This window comes from Acomys russatus, chromosome 2 (assembly GCF_903995435.1).
Source record: "Acomys russatus chromosome 2, mAcoRus1.1, whole genome shotgun sequence".
NCBI classification, from domain to species: Eukaryota; Metazoa; Chordata; class Mammalia; order Rodentia; family Muridae; genus Acomys; species Acomys russatus.
Window position 1 is genome coordinate 35,585,685 of NC_067138.1, and position 19,319 is coordinate 35,605,003.

General features: G+C 42.2%; 1 protein-coding gene across 1 annotated transcript in view; it reads right to left on the reverse strand.

Annotated features, from left to right (window-relative positions):
* Positions 1–1,293: 1,293 nt before the first annotated feature.
* The window catches only part of Dpy19l4 (dpy-19 like 4), a 48,233-nt gene continuing 30,207 nt past the window's right edge, over positions 1,294–19,319 (reverse strand). The window contains exons 14-19 of the mRNA XM_051160261.1: positions 15,795–15,915; positions 14,574–14,630; positions 13,562–13,644; positions 9,160–9,292; positions 3,654–3,812; positions 1,294–1,898 (exon numbers count right to left, since the gene is read on the reverse strand). Coding sequence (XP_051016218.1) covers positions 1,734–1,898; positions 3,654–3,812; positions 9,160–9,292; positions 13,562–13,644; positions 14,574–14,630; positions 15,795–15,915 — 718 coding nt within the window. The 3' untranslated portion in view covers positions 1,294–1,733. The remainder of the gene's footprint in view (positions 1,899–3,653; positions 3,813–9,159; positions 9,293–13,561; positions 13,645–14,573; positions 14,631–15,794; positions 15,916–19,319) is intronic.

A 19,319-nucleotide genomic window follows, 5' to 3' on the forward strand; every position in this document is an offset into this window, starting at 1 on the left:
CGTGGGCTTTTCACTGTGTACTTGAGTGGCTGGTAGTTTTTCATAAGGCCCGATGCTGCACACTGTGACTGCCAAGATGTTCGGAGTCAGGCTGAGCCCCACTGCCACGGCTGCTGTCTACAGGTGAAATAAGGATGTAAGGGAGCGAACAGGACCACGTAGACTACACTACAAGATGCGACAGACGCCAGCTAAGCTCCGAAAGTTACTCGAAATGCACATACTTGGAAAAAAAAGTACATATATATTACAGAAAGAAAGGAAACATGCTCAGATGCAATTGTGCAGCACTCTAACAAACAAAAGGCTACAGAACAGTTCACGGAGCAGCTGTGTCCTGTAAATTAATATGCATCCTATCAAACCATTTTTCTACAGACTTTATCTTCAATCTTCCTCTTTTTTATTATTATTATTTGGTTTTTCAAAACAGAGTTTCTCTGTATAGCCTTGGCTGTCCCAGATACGTGTTGGAGACCAGGCTGGCCTAGAACCCAAAGAAATCCACCTGCTTCTGCCTCCTGAGTCTGAGACTAAAGGCGTGCGCCACCACACCCAACTTATCCTGGATGTCTTCAAGAGGTCAAACTAATTTAGAATTTCTTCCCCCACCCCACCCCTAAAAAAAAAAAACCAAAAACCAAGGTCTTACTGTGTAGCTCTGGCTGTCCTGGAACTCACTATGTAGACCAGGCTGGCCTCAAACACATAAAGATTCACCTGCCTCTGCCTCTCAATGCTGGGATTAAAGGCATGCGCCACTACACCCAGAATTTCTTTTAATGATTCAAAAATGAGAATACACAAAGGAATATACCATTTATACTCTGAACTGTTGAAAATTTTATTTAACTCTCAATTTGCTCTTAGGTTTAAATGCATCTGCATATACCTCCAGAAACGGATGCTCATGGTAGTGTACATATTATTATTGTGACAGTGTTAATTTTTTTACTTAATATATCCATAGAAAATGTAATTAGATTGTATACTCCACAGCCAAAAAAACTATAAAATTCTTTTAAATGTCCACTAATATAAATATATATGTATGTATATATTAACAAGAGTGATTGTTTTAGCATGATTACACTGTTATCAACTTAATGGGCATACGTGAGAAAAGTCAATCACGTAACAGTCATGAAACAATTAAATGTACTAATTTGTCCCATGTATCATAAGAACGTGCTCTCACTGCAGCAGATGATAGAAACAGTTTCATAAAAACACTCATTTCCCTTATGTTCTTTCCATTTTCATTTAAATGTCACATATTTTTAATTAACATTTAAATTATTTTTAATTGTAAAAAATTTACATCTGTTACAAACTTGCTTGGAGAATTTTCTCTTGCACTATGGACTTAAATCACATGAAGTACTTATTAAAAATTATGTTTTCAAAGTAAACACTGACCTTGAAAATATTCAAATTAAAGTTCAATATTATAGAATAGGGTTATGAGGGAACACTGCAACAGGGAAATCTTTACATCGCATACCAAGGAAGAAAGCTGTGAGGAAGGCGGCAGTGGTGGATCTGACACTTTACTAAATGACAACAACGTCTGACCATCTACTTCCAAGAAGACCCTAAAGCCAGGCATCGGCAGGGTGGGGAGTAGCAGCGTTTCAAATACCCACACTCAATCTCCAAGACACTGGGCAGGGCCGCGGAAAGAGCATTTTACTTCAAGTAACACGTCTTTGAAATGGAGGCTCTGTTATTTTTCAAGATTGGAAGGATATCACAGTGTTGACTCTGTATACGAAGTAGGATCTGTTCCAGTGCACTCTAGTGAAGTAATTCACATAGGGAGAATAGTTGACTTTCACTTCATGACAAAATCGCCCATATTTTGAATGGGTTAACTTGTCACCTTCTTCCCAAGCCACCTGTCAAAAAATAAGCAGCACAATATTAGAAACTCACTAAATTTTATGATGTAATCCTTTTACTATGGAACATATACACACACATATATTATATGAAAATTACTGTTAAACATAGTGTAAAATATCTTATGGTATTTACCAAATTTAAGCCTTTTCCTAAATCCTCATAACCACTAAATTCCTGAACACTGAGCTTGAGAAATAAACATAAAATGTTTGCAGTTTGTAAAGGATTTCATTCTAAGATTTAGCTGTCATAGTTTCTACAGTCTACTGCCAGCACTGTGAGGAATTCTCACACAGCCTCAAAGGATAAGCACGGAGCATGCTATCCTCTAACACAATCACATCTTCGTGTGTAGGGCCGTCGTCACCGAACAGGCACGCGCGTGTGTGTGAGGCTTCCACCTTCCCATCCACAATGCTCACCACCAGAGCTCAGCTAAGTTTAAGTTGTAGGGTTTTTTAATTTCATGTTTGCGTGCGTGCGTGCGTGCGTGCGTGCGTGCGTGCGTGCGTAGGTCAAGGGGCAACTTTCAGGAGTCCCAGGATTGAAACTCAAGTTTTCAGGCTTGGAAACAAAAAACTTTACCCACTAAGGCGGCTCGCTGGTTTCTATGATATTATTGTATCGCCTGTAACAGACATAGGCAGCCAACATTCATAGCACAGCGGCTGTTAGTGCCTGCTATGATATGAGGGAAAGAGCAGAAAGGTAGGGTGATAAAGACTAGAAAGGCAACAGAGAGCAGACAGAAAGAAATCAGTAATTGCTAAATATCACTTCGTGATTACATCCCCTCTGTCACCAATAAATCAAAATTATGTTATCGAGCACCATCTGACAGCATTCAAAATACATGCAGCGCTCACAACTGTCTGTGACTCCAAGATCTGACACCCTCACAACCAGCACACATAAATTAAAATTAAACATTTTAAAAAATACATGCAGCACAAAGTAAGCCTATTTAGTCATGGAGACAGGAAAATGGGATTTTTTTTTTTTTCGAGACAGGGTTTCTCTATGTAGCCTTGACTGTCCTGGATCACTTAGTAGACCAGGCTGGCCTCAAACGCACAGCGATCCACCTGCCTGTATCTCCTAAGTGCTGGGATTAAAGGCGTGCACCACTACTACCCGGCTGAAAATGGGAAATTTTTAAAGATTTATTTTTATTTTCTGTGGATAAGTGTTTTTGCCTGTCTGTATATATGCATCCATCATGCATGCAGTACCTTCAGAGGCCAGCAGAGGGCATTAGATCACCTCAAACTGGAGTTAACAGGAGGTTGTGAGCTGCTATGTGAACCATGAGACCTCAGCCTGGGTTCTCTTAAGGGCAAGAAGGCTCTTTAATGCCGAGCCACCTCTCCAAGCCTGAAAAATGGGAACTGTGAAAACAAATTCCTCACCTCCAAACTGGCCTTGGCTTACTAAGACAAACGTGATTATTTCAGAAGGGACAGAAAAAATCCTAAATCCTGGCGACCTAAACAGAATTTGTCCTACAACTCAGAGTGATGTATTGATCTTTTTCTCGTCCTCTAGCCTAATTTTCTCAGGGGTAAAAGCACCTGTTCCCACCAGGCCTATTGTCAGACTTACAACTTCTCCTGTAAGCCGTCTTGGTTACTGGATAATGTAGTGGATCTACTGCACGCTGAGAGGGAAGGTGGCAGCTAAAACTCACGTAGGAAGACGATTAGGCTACACAAAGTTAGAAACAACCCATTTTTCAAATGGTTACTTACATGTCCATTTGCAACATCTAGTAAATCTTTAACCCTGCAGCCTCTCCCAGTTCCCACCTCATTGCAGATGGCATCTTCTACAATTAGGTAGTTAACTTTGTAAGATCTCAGTATTTTATAAATATCCTCAGCAGATCGCTTGGAATAGATTTGGTAAATCTGAAAGGAAATAATTAAAAGAAACTTTAAAAGACACTGAAAGCACCCGTTAATTAAAGTTACACAGCTTTAATAAAATACACTTAACAGAGATGGAGAGAAGGCTCAGCAGTTAGGAGCACACATTACTCTTGCAGGAGACCTGAGTTTGGTTCCCAGCACCTGCACAAGGCAGTTCACACCTGCTCTAACTCCATCTGCAGGGTCGAGGACATCCTCTTCTGGACCCCTGAGACACTTGTGTCACATGCATACATCCCTTGCCTAGTTAATCCATATTGTAGTGTAGCATGCTTAAGTACTTCCTTATGTCAAAGACAAGTAATATTTATTCTATTAACATAAGGATAAGACATTTAAAAAATATTTATTTATGTTTACAGTGTTTTGCCTGCATGTACACTTGCATACCAGAAGAGGGCACCAGATCTCATTAGATAGTGGTGAGCTTCTATGTGGTTGCTGGGAATTGAACTCAGAACCTCTGGAAGAGCAAGCAGTGCTCTTAACCACTGAGCCATCTCTCAGCCCAGGATAAGACATTTTGCTTATCTATCATCAGTCATAAACATTTTGGTTGCTTCCACTTTGGGGCCACTATAGATAATATAGATGAATATTTATATAGTCTTGTGCAGGACATAGATTTTCATTTCTAACAGAATTGCTATGTCAGAAGGTTAGCTGCAATTAATCTTATGAAGACTCTGACTACGTAGAATATCTACGTAGCCCTGGCAGTCCTAGAATAATATGAAGAGCAGCAGGCTCTCCTTGACTTCACAGAGATTGTCCTGCCCCTGCCCACCACACCCTTCAGTGCTGAATTAAAGTGTAGACCACCAAGCCCAGCTCACGTGTCCCTTGCTGGTAGCTATGCTACTTGGTATGCAGAGCTATGTACTTGTGGATCTGATTTTCATTTTCCTGAGGGTTAATGACGTTGTGTACCATTTCACACACAAATTGGTCACTTCTTTGAGAAAAAAAATGCCATAGAAGTCCTTTGCCTATTTTCTTTTTTTTTTTTAAGATTTATTTATTTATTATTATATATACAGAGCTCTGCCTGCATATACACTTGCATGTCAGAAGAGGGCACCAGATCTCATTGTAGATGGTTCTGAGCCACCATGTGGTTGCTAGGAATTGAACTCAGAACCTTTGGGAGAGCAGTCAGTGCTCTTAACCTCTGAGCCATCTCTCCAGCCCCCCTTTGCCTATTTTCAAAATTTAATCATCATCATTATCAGGGTCCTTGGAGACAGGATTTCTTTGTGTAGCAGTGGCTGTCCTGGAACTTACTCTAGATCAGGCTGACCTCCAACTCAAAAGGATTCACCTACTTCTGCCTTCCAAGTACTGGGAATAAAAGTGTGCGTCACCACCACCCAGCTTTGTTTTACTATTGAGTTGTAATAGTTCCTATAGTTCTTTTATTGCCATGTGTCAGAATGCTCATTTTCCATATGAGATAAGAGTCAACAATGTGCCCAGCGGTGGTGATGCACGCCTTTAATCCCAGCACTCAGGAACAGAGGCAGGCGGATCCCTGTGAGTTTGAGGCTAGCCTGGTCTACAAGAGAGTCCAGGACAGCCAGAGACAGTCTGTCTTGAAAAACCAAAAAAACAAAACAACAACAACAACAACAACAACAAAAAGAACAAGAAAATTTGGCCAGGGGCTGGAGCGATGGCTCAGAAGTTAAGAGCACTGACTGTTCTTCCAAAGGCCCTGAGTTCAATTCCCAGCAACCTCATGGTGGCTCATAATCATCTATAATGAGATCTGGTGCCCTTCTCTGGCCTGTAAGCATACATGCAGGCAGAATACTATATAAATAATACATCAATAAATCTTAAAAAATAAATAAATTGCCATTCAGAAATAATGAGAAAGGGTGTGATTAGATGGCCATCTCATCACAAATTTTTCAGACCTATGGTGCTACAATACTATTTATTCTGAAAAAAAAAAAAATCAAGATCTAATACCTAGACTGAGTAAGATCCTAGAGCTGGAGAGATTTCTCAGTGTTTAAGAAGACTGGTTATAAGCCAGGCGTAGTGGTGCACACCTTTGATCCCAGCACTTGGGGGGCAGAGGCAGGCAGATCGCTGTGAGTTCAAGGCCAGCCTGGACTACAGAGTGAGTAAAGGACAGGCAAGGCTACACAGAGAGACCCTGTCTCGGAAAAACCAAAAAAAAAAGAAGAAAAAAAAAAAAAAAAAAAAAAAAAACACTGGTTATGTTTCAGAGAACCAGGCTCCATTTCTAGCACCCACAGAGTAGCTCCCAACTGTCTATAAGTACAACTGTGTCTAATCTCAATTTCAGACGATCAACGCCCTCTTCTGGCCTCCAGAGGCACTGTACACACATGGCGCACAATCAGCAAGCAAAGCACCCACAACATATAAAAAAATTTTAAAAAGAATCCAGAGCTATTTGAAGTACATTAATTAGTTGCCTAATACATGTCACCAATGCTGACTATCTAATATCTGAAAACACTATATAAAACGTTAATACAAGCTGGGTGTGGTCGTGCACGCCTTTAATCCCAGCACTCAGGGAGGCAGAGGCAGGCCACTCTGTGAGTTCTAGGCCAGCCTGGTCTACAAAGTGAGTCCAGGACAGCCAAGGCTACACAGAGAAACCCTGTCTTGGGGGAAAAAAAGATTGTTAATACAAATCCTTTGCCTATTAGAGAAAAATGGCTACTTCATTTTGCTAAACTATTTAATGACATACTTCTAGTCTCTCCAAGCCTAAATCTGTTGACAGTTGCTTACACACTTTTATAAACTTTTGGGACTTTGAAAATACTTTTGGGGGCTGTAGAGATGGTTCAGCAGGTAAGAGCTCTTCCTGCTCTAGCATAGGACCTCCTGCAACTCCAGCCCCAGGGGACCTGATGCCGCCTTCTGGTCTCCAAATGCACGTGCATGTGTGGTGTGTGCGCGCGCGCACACTCACACACACACACACACGCATACACACACACACCCCTAAAAAGAACCTTTAAAATAACATTTCTGTGAAACAGCAACATTACTAAGAGGCTAGACAAGTGCTTCACTGAGGACAGTGCAGAGGCTGTGCTGTCCACATCCCTGGTCTGCAGCTGCTCGATGCCCATAGACTCCTACCTCTAGTTATGACATCCAAATATGTCAAGATATTACCAAATATCTTCTCCAGGCAAAGCCATCCTGAGTTGACACACGATGGGTAGGCCATGTGCTATACAGTAGAGACACTGTCTAAATAACACCGTCTCGCCTGTGCAGCTTCACTTGGATTGTGATTAGATAAAATAATCCACTAACTGCTGTTTACTAGACACCAGAGAGAAAGCCAACCCTTGAAAAGGGAAAACAAAACAAAGCATGGCTCCTATTCTTGGAGCAACTTCCATAAAAGATAAAATATTTAATTGGAACTCTGATTATAAATGACTCGACTGAGAGGCAGGCATGGTGGCACAGGTCTTTAATTCCAGCTCTCTGGAGGCAGAGACAGGCATATCTTTGTAAGTTTGAGGCCAACCTGTTCTATAAAGTGAGTCCAGGACGGCCAGGGCTACACAGAGAAACCCTGTCTGGAAAAACAAAACAAAACAAAAGATTCTGAAACACCACACTGGGAAAAAGTCCTATCAAAAAACAAAACAAAACAAAACAAAAACAAAAGAATCTGGGCATTGTGGAAACCTGGGCTACATAGCGGTATTTTGTCTCAAAAACAAAAAGCCCGAGTTGATTGTTTTTAGATGGATGGGAAGGGGGACACGGGAATAAGTCTTAGGGATTCCCTGTGCATACTCTAACTAACAAGGCCGTTTCTCTGAAGCACAGCAGGCATTACTCAGGACTGACTGCCGCCCTGAGGCCGGGCACCCTCAGGTTTGTCTCTGTATCTGTCCTCTGCCTGCTTCAGTATGTTCTGCTGTGACTATACTTAACTTTTCCTCTATCCATTTTTAAAAACTTAAAAAAAAATTTTGGCTTTTTCAGTCTCACTTTATAGTCCAGGCTGGCCTTGAACTTACTGCAATCCTTGCCTCTGTCTCCCAACTGCTAGGATAACAGGCATATGGCATCTCGGCACAGACAACTCTAAACACATCTAGTAACTCCATTGTAACACTTAATTGTTCAGCCTTTATGTTTCACAGCTGCCTCAAGGGTGTCTATGTACATGCACGTACATACAATTACGATTTAATAGTGCATTCTGAGTACTGACTGGAGCATTCCTGCAATCCCAGCAAACGGGGATGTAGAGGAGAATCCTGAGTTCAAGGCTAACCTTGACTACATACACAACTTGAGACCCTATCCCTGAATGCAAACAAACAGAAAGAGTCAACAGTAAAATATAAAAGTTAACTTTGAAGTTTTACTGTTTAGTAATTTAATTTACTGTGGTTTAGTAAAAATTGTTACTACTATTTCCAGGTTTAATAGCTTACTTAAGGTAATGTGGAGGACTAACATTTGAGTCCAGACACTTAATTCTAGACTAAAGTTTTTTTGTTTTTTGGCACAGAGTCCTGACCGTCCTGGAACTCACCATGTAGATAAACCAGGCTGGCCTTGAACTCACAGATCCTCTGCCCCTGTTTCCTGAGTGCTAAGAGTGAAGGCATGCACCCATACTGGGTAGTATTTTAAATACATTTAAAATTTTTATATTTTATTTTATTGTATGTGTGTGTGTGTGTGTGTGTGTGTGTTTGCCTGCATATATGTTTGTGCACCATGTGCATGCCCAGTGCCTGTTAAGGCCAAAAGTGGACAGTGGCTCCCCTAGAACTGGAGTTACAGATAGCTGTGAGCTGCCACATGGGATTTTGTCTTGGTAAAGTTAATCACACAACTTTTATCTTTTTTCCTTTTTCTATTTTTCACTTTTGAGGTGGTTTTGCTATGTAGCTCTGGCTAGTCTGAAACTCATTACGGAGCACAGGCTAGCATCAAACTCAGAGACGCCCTCCTGTTTCAACCTAACAACCACTTTTAGAAACTGAAGTGAGCCAGGCGCGGTGGCGCATGCCTTTAATCCCAGCACTCGGGAGGCAGAGGCAGGTGGATCGCAGTGAGTTCGAGGCCAGCCTGGTCTACAAAGTGAGTCCAGGATGGCCAAGGCTACACAGAGAAACCCTGTCTCGAAAAAAAAAAAAAACAACAAAAAAAAAAACAAAACAAAAACAAAAAAAAACTGAAGTGAATTACATCTTTGACAATTATATTTTCCTAGCTCTCAAGATTAAAGTTAATTTTAATTTTAAATGAAAATGTTAATTTTAAAGACTCAAATGTAGAACATGAAATGCCTTACGTTTTCATTTCTCTTGAGAAGCTCATCATCACTGTAAAGTGGCAAGCTTGTCACCATCCACCCAGTACACAGTTTAATCACTCCCATTAACTGCGGGCTTCCTGCAAACACAGCTGCAACTGGAGCTTGCCTCCTATAAGGAACCAAAAGATTATATAATGAAAGAGCAAATACAATATTAAGATCATTGATTTATACCAACCCTCAAACACCAGCAACTTGCGATGTGTAGCACACTTAGATTCAAATCGTTAAATGTGGTTCATTTCTGTATTAATTTAAAAGCAGGCTCGTACCAACCAAGGACAATGCATGCAGTAAACCTAGATCCCATATTCAGATCTAGCCAATGGATAGCTCATTCTCCACAGCTGTGTGGAGAGTGGGGACTGACTCTGACATGAACTCTGGTGCCTCCTATCTGACTACTTCCCCTTGGTAGCGAGGCCTGGTGACACTCAGAGGAAGGGGAAGCAGCCTACCAGGATGAGACCTGATAGGCTGTGGTCATATGGTGGAGGAGGAAGTCCCCTCTGTCACAGGTCTAGGGGAGGGAAATAGAATGACAGAGGGAGGGAGGGAGGGAATGGAAAGAAAGAAGTGAGAGAATAACAACTGGGATGTAATTTGAATAATATTTTTTAAAAAGCAGGCTAGACTGAACACCTACTGTATGCCAGCAGCTGTTTTAAGTACTGAACACAGAGAATTTTTTTTCTTTTAAACAAAGGGAGTAGAGATAAGAAAGAAGAATATGCCAGGCAGTGGTGGCGCACACCTTTAATCCTAACACTCCTAAGGCAGAGACAGGCAGACTTCTGAGTTCAAGGCCAGCCTGGTCTATAGAGCCAGTTCCAGGCTGGCCAGGGCCACACACAGAAACCTTGTCTTGTGGGAAAAAAAGGAGGGGGAGTGTAAGAAGGGAGGGAGGGAGGAAGGGAGGGAAGGAAGGAAGGAAGGAAGGAAGGAGCTGGGCATGGTAGCGCACGCCTTTAATTCCAGCACTCAGAAGGGAGAGGCAGGCGGATTGCAGTGAGTTCAAGACCAGCTTGGTCTTCAAAGCAAGTCCAGGCCAGCCAAGGCTCTATCAGATAGGGTGGCTGGCTCTCACACTCCTGTTCTGCACACACTAACTCCACATAACTCAAATCCGTCACATCCATTCACCCTCCTGCTCCTGTCCCCTGACAACAGTGTAGACTACCCCACTACAAAGTCTCAGGTGCCACTCACAGGGTAGTGAACCAACAAACAAATTCTTTCCTTCCATCTTCTATTTATTTTCACAGTGCTAGGATGAAACTCAGAGCCTCCATACATGGTCAAGAGTGCTTCACAGACTGGAGAGAGCGTTCAGCAGGTAAGGGCGCACTTGCTACCAAACCTGAAGGCATGAGCGTGATCCCCAGAATCCATACAGTGGGAAGAACTTACTCCTGAAAACTGTCCTATAGCTTTCACACACATGCCGCGCACACACATGTACACATGAATTCTCCCTGTGAGCTGTACCTCCAGCTATACCTAATTTACCTATTCACCCCAACATGCACTATCCCACATCTGGCTGCTGTGTACTGCAGATAGAGCTAAACTTTGGAAGAAGAAGACGACTAGCACCTGGCTACTGTCCTAATGGAAGACTCAGGAGTAAGGAAACAGACAAGACAAAAAGAATTATACTTGGGCTGTAGAGACAGCTCAGAGGTTAAGAGCACTGGCTGCTCTTCTCAGGTCCTAAATTCAATCCCCAGCAACCACATGGTGGCTCACAACCATCTATAATGAGATCTGGTGCTCTCTTCTGGCCTGCAGGCACACACACAGGCAGAACATTGTATACATAATAAAATAAGTAAATCTTTAAAACCTTAATTATACTCAGATAAATATCTAATTATCCAACATCAAACTGTTCAGGCCTTTGCCATGCTTTTGTTTTTGTTTTTTGAGACAGGGTTTCTCTGTATAGCTTTGGTTGTTCTGGAACTCACTCTGTAGACTCATAGCGATCCCTCTGCATCTGCCGCCTCCTCCTCCTCCTCCTCCTCCTCCTCCTCCTCCTCCTCCTCCTCCTCCTCCACCACCACCACCATCACCACCACCACCACCTCCTCCTCCTCCTCCTCCTGGCTTTGGTTAATCACACATATGATGCAGCTCCCTTTTTTGTTAGTGACAACACAACATTGTATTGTCATGGCCTCCAACAGCAACTATATTATAATATTAAGTATTATTATAATTATAATATTAAGTATTAGTAGCAATGGTTAAGACAACCTAAAAAAAAGACTATATAATATAAGGAGCATCTTTATAGAAATAAGACCTTATTATAAGACCTAGCCTCACTTTTATGCACTCATGCTATAAACTTGTCACTTCTATATTTTTTGTTCCATCTGATTTGTTTTCCAGGCCTTAAAAACAACCACAACCACCACCAGGATCTCACTCTGTACCTCAGGCCAATCTCAAGCTTATAATGATCCCCCTGCCTTAGTCTTAGAATACTCTACATATAGGTATACACTACCAGGTTTGGCTCTTCTAGGACTTTTATTTTGCTTATTAGATCTTTAACAATTTTCAACATAGTTATTTGGAAATCTCTATCCAGGGATAGACTGATCACAAAAAAAAATGGCTGCATTATTTCTTCTCTCTCTCAGCTATGGATATGCAGCGGAATGCTAAGCTTGGCTATGTGATTTGCTACATTAGTAGGACAACAGCTGTGTGTGCTGGCTAGCTCCATGTCAACTTGACACAAGCTAGAGACATATCTCAGAAGAGGGATTTTTTTTTTGGTTGAGACAGGGTTTCTCTGTGTAGCCCTGGCTGTCCTGGAACTCACTCTGTAGGCCAAGCTGGCCTTGACCTCAGTGATTGGCCTCTCTGCCTCCTAAGTGCTGTGATTAAAGGCATGCGTCATCACACCCAGCTGGGAAGAGGGATTCTTAACTGAAAAACTGTCTCCGTACAATTGGCTTCTAGGCAAGTCTGTGGTGCATTTTCATGATTCACAATTGAGATGAGTGAACCCAGGTCACTGTCCCTGGAGGGGAAGATGGTCCTGGGTGCTCTAAGAAAGCAGGCTGAACAAGCCACGCAGTAAGCAGCATTCCTGCATCAGTTCCCATCTGTAGATTCCTGTCCTGACTTCCTTCAATGAAGGACAATGTTACAAAAGTCTAAGATGAAATATACCCTTTCTCTCCAAGCTGCTTTTGGTCATGGTGTTTCATAACAGCAATAGAAACCTTAAGATACAAGCTAAGTATTATAGACTGTGTGCTTTACATTGAACCCTGCCCATTCTGTTTGCCTTTGGGAACTCCCCAGCTACTGTGTCATAAACAGGTGCACATACCATGAGAACACAGGCCACGCTAATCTGATCTCAAGTGACAACTAGCCAAACACAAGCAGAAGAGGCCATGCCTGACTGCTCAGTCCCTCCTGAGCTGGCTGAGGCCAGAAGAATCTTTTCCACTGTGTTACCACTTGCTGACCTTCAAAAATGTACAGAACCTTAACTCTTGATTGTTTATAATGCTAAAGTGTTATGACAGTCCATTACACGCCAAAATGAAAGAACACAAATTATCAGGAAGTGCTAAAGCCCAATTCCACTGTTTATCACAATAATAATAGCTGATATGTGCTATACTGAATTGTTTTCTCATTTGCTTGTTACTTTGGAGTTTCATGAAACCCTTTATGGAATGCTGTATAGCCTGAATCGAGGAGAACCAACTCAGGACTACTTTTTATGGACATTTCAAACTCCAAGCCCATGTGAATTCAGACTCATTACTACAAACTCAGGGATGAAAGAGACTTCTATTGTTGAGGTTGTTTCTAATCAGGAGCTAACAAATGGAGCATGGCTATTTGGACATTTTATTTCTCAATGTTTTCACTGCAATACAGCCTATGCTGGGTCCCTGAGTTGTTCTCAGAGCCTGAGTAAGGAAAGGATGTCTGCCCCTGGAGTCCACAGTTGTGCTGTATGGAAGGGAGGGTCTCCAAACCCCCAATCTCATCCTTACCACTGTTGTTTCAACATTAAGGCAAGTTTATTTAGTTTATGTAGGTAAGTTTAGAATTACAGGCGCACGTCTGTAATCTCAGGACTGAGAGGCTGAGGCAGGCAGATCGCTGTGAGTTCAAGGCCAGCCTGGTCTACAAAATGAGTCCAGGATAGCCAAGGCTACACAGAGAAACCCTGTCTCAAAAAACCAAACCAAAACAAAACAAAAAAAGTACTAAGTAATGATTCCTGAGTTTATAAAAGAATTTGAACAATTCATTTATTATTGTCTGTGAATTCACAAGACGGCATGCAATAATTAGTTAATGACAGTTAATAAGTCTTGGGCAATTTTGTCCTTACTTTATCCAGGTCATTAGTTCCACTGTATCTGGATCATAGAATTCTTGTAGTTCTGTTAATTCTGTAATTAATCGTGGAAAAAACTAAAACACAAAACAAAATACCCAGAGGTGTGAGTAACTGGAAGGCTTAAAGCTGTTTCAGAGTATTCCAAAGCCTGACTGGAAGCACTGTGGCTAGCAGAGCTACCAGGTCTCTTCACTCCTCACTCTTTTCAACCTGGATAATTACAATTTTACAGTTTACTCACTTCAACTAATGCTATTACCAAAAAAACATCAGCTATAGCTTTCATGCACAGACATACTGAATAAAAAAATTCAAGGACAAATATTTTGCAGATTTATTGGCAGTTTCCGGCTACATTATGTTAAGCCAAAACTTTCTTTCATTTCACAAATATTAAAATTGGAGTTACCAAAATATGTTTAAATATTAAGACTTACTTCTTAGTCAATAATGTTGTCAATTATGGTAAGACTTTACAATGGCAAAAGGCTAATGGAAGCCGTGTTAGATGGCATCCGGAGGTGTTCCAGGCTGGACGTGATAGGGTGCATGTGTAACCCCAGGACTTGAGCTGCTGAACTCAAGGCCACTGTGGGCTACATGCTGAGACTTGTCTCAAAAGACAACAAGCAAGTGAGTGCTCACATATATAAAATACACAAATAAGTAAATAAAGCATTTTAGAAGTAGAAAGTTGGTGGGACATGTCTCTAATCCCACCACCCAGGAAGCAGAGGCAAGCACATCTCTGAGTTAGAAGCCAACCTGATCTACATAATGAATTCTAGGACAACCAAGACAGAAAAAAGAAAGAAAAAAAAATTATTCTGGCTCTTTTCTTAGGAAGCAACAGCAGCAGTAACATTAAGGACATCAGCTATGTTAGCACAGCATCTTGACAGAAGCTTCCTACACACACACACACACACACACACACACACACACAAATTTATCATCTTATAAGTAAGCACATTTTCATAATATAAAATTTCAGTTTTCTTACCTCTTTCCACAAACTAAGACCTATAATAGTGGGCACAGCCATGCTCAGAATAAGAGCCTAAAACAGTAAAGCAAAAAGAGTTATGGATCAACATATTTTACAATATATGTTAGAGGTATTAGCACTGACTATGACCAACTAAATATCCTTATACTTATAAAATTCAATCATGGAGACTGACATGAATCTAGCTCAAAGTGAAGTGAGTGAGATTAATGTGTTTCAATCACATTAAGGTGAGGTCGTGGTGAAAGTATTTGCTATATAAGGCAGACCTTCAAAAACGGAGTAGGGTGTGGTGACACATGCCACTAAAGGAGGCAGAGACAGACAGAACTAAGTTCAAGGTCACCTAGTCTACAGACTGAGTTCTAGGCCAACCAGAGCTACACAGTGAGATTCCATCTCAAACAAAAACACCAAAAAAACTGCTGGATGCTGAAGAGATGGTTCAACAGTTAAAGAGTGCTTACTGCTGTTGCAGAGAACCAGTGTCAGTTCCCAGCACCCCCCCCCCCCACCCCGTGGCTCCGGCTCCCAGCACACTGTAGCACCTTCTGCTAATGTCCACAGGCCCATGCACACCAGCACCCCCGGTGGCTCCCAGCACACTGTGACACCTTCTGCTAATGTCCACAGGCTCATGCACACCAGCACCCCCGGTGGCTCCCAGCACACTGTAGCACCTTCTGCTAATGTCCACAGGCCCATGCACACCAGCACCCGCGGTGGCTCCCAGCACACTGTGACACCTTCTGCTAATGTCCACAGGCTCATGCACACCAGCACCCGCGGTGGCTCACGGCACACTGTGACACCTTCTGTTAATGTCCACAGGCTCATGCACACCAGCACCCGCGGTGGCTCACGGCACACTGTGACACCCTCTGCTAATGTCCACAGGCTCATTCATGCACACCAGCACCTGGCTGTCTTGGTTTTCATTTACTAGCAATAAATTTTTTTATTATATTTATCTATTTAATTGTGTGTGTGTGTGTGTGTGTGTGTGTGTGCGCGCACACACACACCTGTGCATGTAAGACAGCTAATGGGAATCAGTTCTCTCCTTCCATCATGTGGGTCCCAGGGATTGAACTCAAATCATCAGGCTTGGGGGGCAGGTGCCTTTACCCCCCAGAGCCATCTTTATGACGCTAACATTTTATTTTATATAACTGGCAGATAAAGAGTATTAAACACAAAATAACAAGGGCTCACCAACAGTATTGGGTGTACAGTTCTTAATCGAAGCCACTTTAAAAGTGTCATCCAGAGTTCGGGGGAACATACACCAAATGCTGCTAACATGCACACGTAAGGAGTCCAAATGAATTTCAAGCTAGGGAAAAAAAAAGTCACATATCACAAATCCTATAGCACATCATTATCTGATTTCTTTTTTCTTTTCTTTCTCTCTCTCTTTCTTTCTTTCTGTAGACCAGACTAACCTCGAACTCACAGCGATCCACCTGCCTCCGCCTCCTGAGTGCTGGGATTAAAGGCATTCACCACCACGCCTGACTTTGATTTCTTTTTCCTAAATTATGTTTAACTACCCATAAAATATTAATGAAGAATGAAAACAATCTTTATTTCTAATTTTCAGCAATAGAATAGTACCTAATTTGTTGTTGTGTTTTGTTTGTTTTGAGACGAGGTTTTATTGAGTAGACCAGGCTGGCATCAAGCTTACAGATGCACATGTCTCAGCCTCCAGGTGCTGGGATTCAAGGCATGTACCCCTCTTCTTTTTCTTTCCCCATTCTTTCTTCTTCTTTGGGACAGGATGATCGCACTCAGTAGCCCAGGTTGTTTTGGAACTGACATTTACTAGAGTGAGTCTCTGCCTCAGCCTTCTGAAAATACAGGCATGAGCTGACAGAATGCTGGGATTATAGACACGAGCCACCACTTGGCTTTTCCTTTTGTCTTTGGGACAGGACCTCACTCTGTAGCCCAAGCTGGCTTCAAACTCAAAGCAATCCTCCAGCTTCTGCCTTCTCAGTACATGAGCTGCCATACCTGATTTTTTTTTCTTTTTATTTTTTTAGGTAAGGTTTCAAGTATCAAAGGTTGGCATGAAATTTGCAATGCAGCCAAGCTAATGACCTTGAACTTTTGATTCTTCTGCCTCCACTTCTGCAATACTATGTATGAGTCACCTTGCCTAGGTTTTAATCTGTTTTCATTTAAACAGAAAAAGACGCTGGGGTATAGCTCGGTGATAGTGTTTGTTTAGCACAGATGGGGCCCTAATTCAATTCCCAACACCTCAGGGAAACAATTAATAAAGGATGGAGGGAGAGAAAAGGGACAAAATGAAAATGACACATTTTACTTTGAATTACAATTTGATAAGAGGAGAGATGGTCCAGTGTTTAAGAGCACTGTCTATTCTTCCAGAGGTCCTAAGTTCAATTCCCAGTATCCATATGGTGGCTCACAACCAACTATACTGGGATTTGATGCCCTTTTCTGGCATGCAGATGTATAAATAAATAAATCTTTTTTAAAAAAGATTTTTATTATATATAAAATGCCGTGCCTGCATGTACACCTGCAGACCAGAAGAGGGCATCAGATCACAAATTAGATGGTTATAGGCCACCATGTGATTGCTGGGAATTGAACTCAAGACCTTTAGAAGAGCAGCCATTTGAGCCATCTCTTAAGCCCTTTTTTGTTTTATTTTGTTTTTTGAGACAAGGTTCCTCTGTGTAGCCCTGGCTGTCCGAGACTCAAGTTGTAGACCAGGCTTGCCTAGAACTCACAGAGGTCCACCTGTCTCTGCCTACCAGTGCTGGGATTAAAGGCATGCTCTACCACACCCAGCAAATAAATAAATCTTTTTTTTTTTAACCTATTTGATAATAATAAAGTACCATGCAAAAAGCCTCACAAATCGCCTTTCATCATAATTCGTTTTCACGGATCTTACTTATTGTGAATAAATGTTTAATCTTCCACAAAGAGTGATCTGACCTCTGTCCCCTACTCCTAGGAGGTAACACCTGCCTGACAAGAAAATCCTTTAGTAGCTGGGAAGACTAGACCATGCCTTCGAGTTATGCTAAGAGTGTGCTTTATTGTGGGGCCACACAGCCTAAGTTCTGTCTCTGCAGAGGCTTCAGAATCAGGTCAGCTACACAAAGGGCCAAAGTCATATGTGCTGAGCACCAATAAAAACTGAACACAGAGCCAAACTGCGGGGTGGGGCATGCCTTTAATCCCAGCACTTGGGAGGCAGAGGCAAGTGGATATCTATAAGATAGAGGCCAGCCTGGTCTACAGAGCAAGTTCCAGGACAGCCAGAACTATACAGAGAAACCCTGTCTTGAAAACAAAACAAAAACAAAAAACCCGACCACAACTGGGCTTCCCTGACATTGTGTCCCTCGTGCACTACAAGGCTAGCACTGCTTCTGAGAAGCAGGTAGTGTTTACGCATCTCCAGTTTCACTATAGCTGCCTATGCCTGTGTCTCTCCTAGACCCTGTTCTGTGTCTCTTTCACCTGCTCATTACATAGGCCTGTTTCACTGAACTAAATGGTAGCCATGCATACAACGTATAGGTCAGAGTATACTGCTTGCCTAGCATGTGCAAGGTCCTGGCCTGAGGCCCTAGCACTGCACAAAAGGGGTTGGGGGACAGATGTTTTGATGCTCTCAAGTTCAAGGTCAGACTTGAGACATTGTTTCTTTTTTTTTTTTTTTTTGGTTTTTCGAGACAGGGTTTCTCTGTGTAGCCTTGGTCATCCTGGACTCACTTTGTAGACCAGGCTGGCCTTGAATTCACAGCGATCCGCCTGCCTCTGCCTCCCGAGTGCTGGGATTAAAGGCGTGCGCCACCACGCCCGGCAAGACATTGTTTCAAGACAAAAAAAAAAAAATAGCCAACAACAAAACCCTTCTGGTTCAATGAATATATTTTCATAAAGTTTATTAATAAGTTGACATGATTTTATGTAGAAGCAGGATAAGAGACTTACAAATAATTAGGGTGGCCGTTGTTTCTGTTTTGTTACTGGGAGCGATGTCTCTCTATGCAGCACTGGCTGGTCTAGAACCTGGTATGTAGACCTTGAACTCACAGGGAGCCACCTGCCTTTGCCTCTTGTGTAACTGTGACATAACTCACTGACTATTAACAGCAGCATGGCACATACTGGTGTCTTGGTCAACAGCAGCCTGCACACAGGACAGTGAGCCCTGGGGAGGTCTCACAGTGTGAGTGTGAGCAGCCACACCTGTGAAGTGTGAGTGTGAACAGCCACACCTGTGAAGCTCAGCAACACAACAGTGAGCATCTTACTACACTGATGTGAAGTCACAACTGCCTTGGCAAATTTAAAACATACAATAACAGAGCAATGACAAAGAAATGAAATGTAAACATTCTGCCTTGCCCCATACTTCAGAGTATAAAGGGTTAATTTGCAGTTAAAAGCAATAAAAAAGGTCAGGATAAAACCAAAAGAACCCCATTCCCACTTCACCCCACCCCAGCTCCAGTGTACTGTAAGACCACTGCGGGCCACTGTATTCACCACAGCTCCTTACCAAGCTCAGCAGGGTGAGTCCCTCTGCTGGGAACTCTTCCTCTCCTGTTCACAGTCCATTCTTACCACTCAGGCCCCACTCAAGCATCTTTTCAAGACATGTCCTGACTTCAAATGTTCTCACAGAGCATTTACTGTTCCTTCAACTCCAAGTTATAACATTAGTTCTGTATAATTAACATC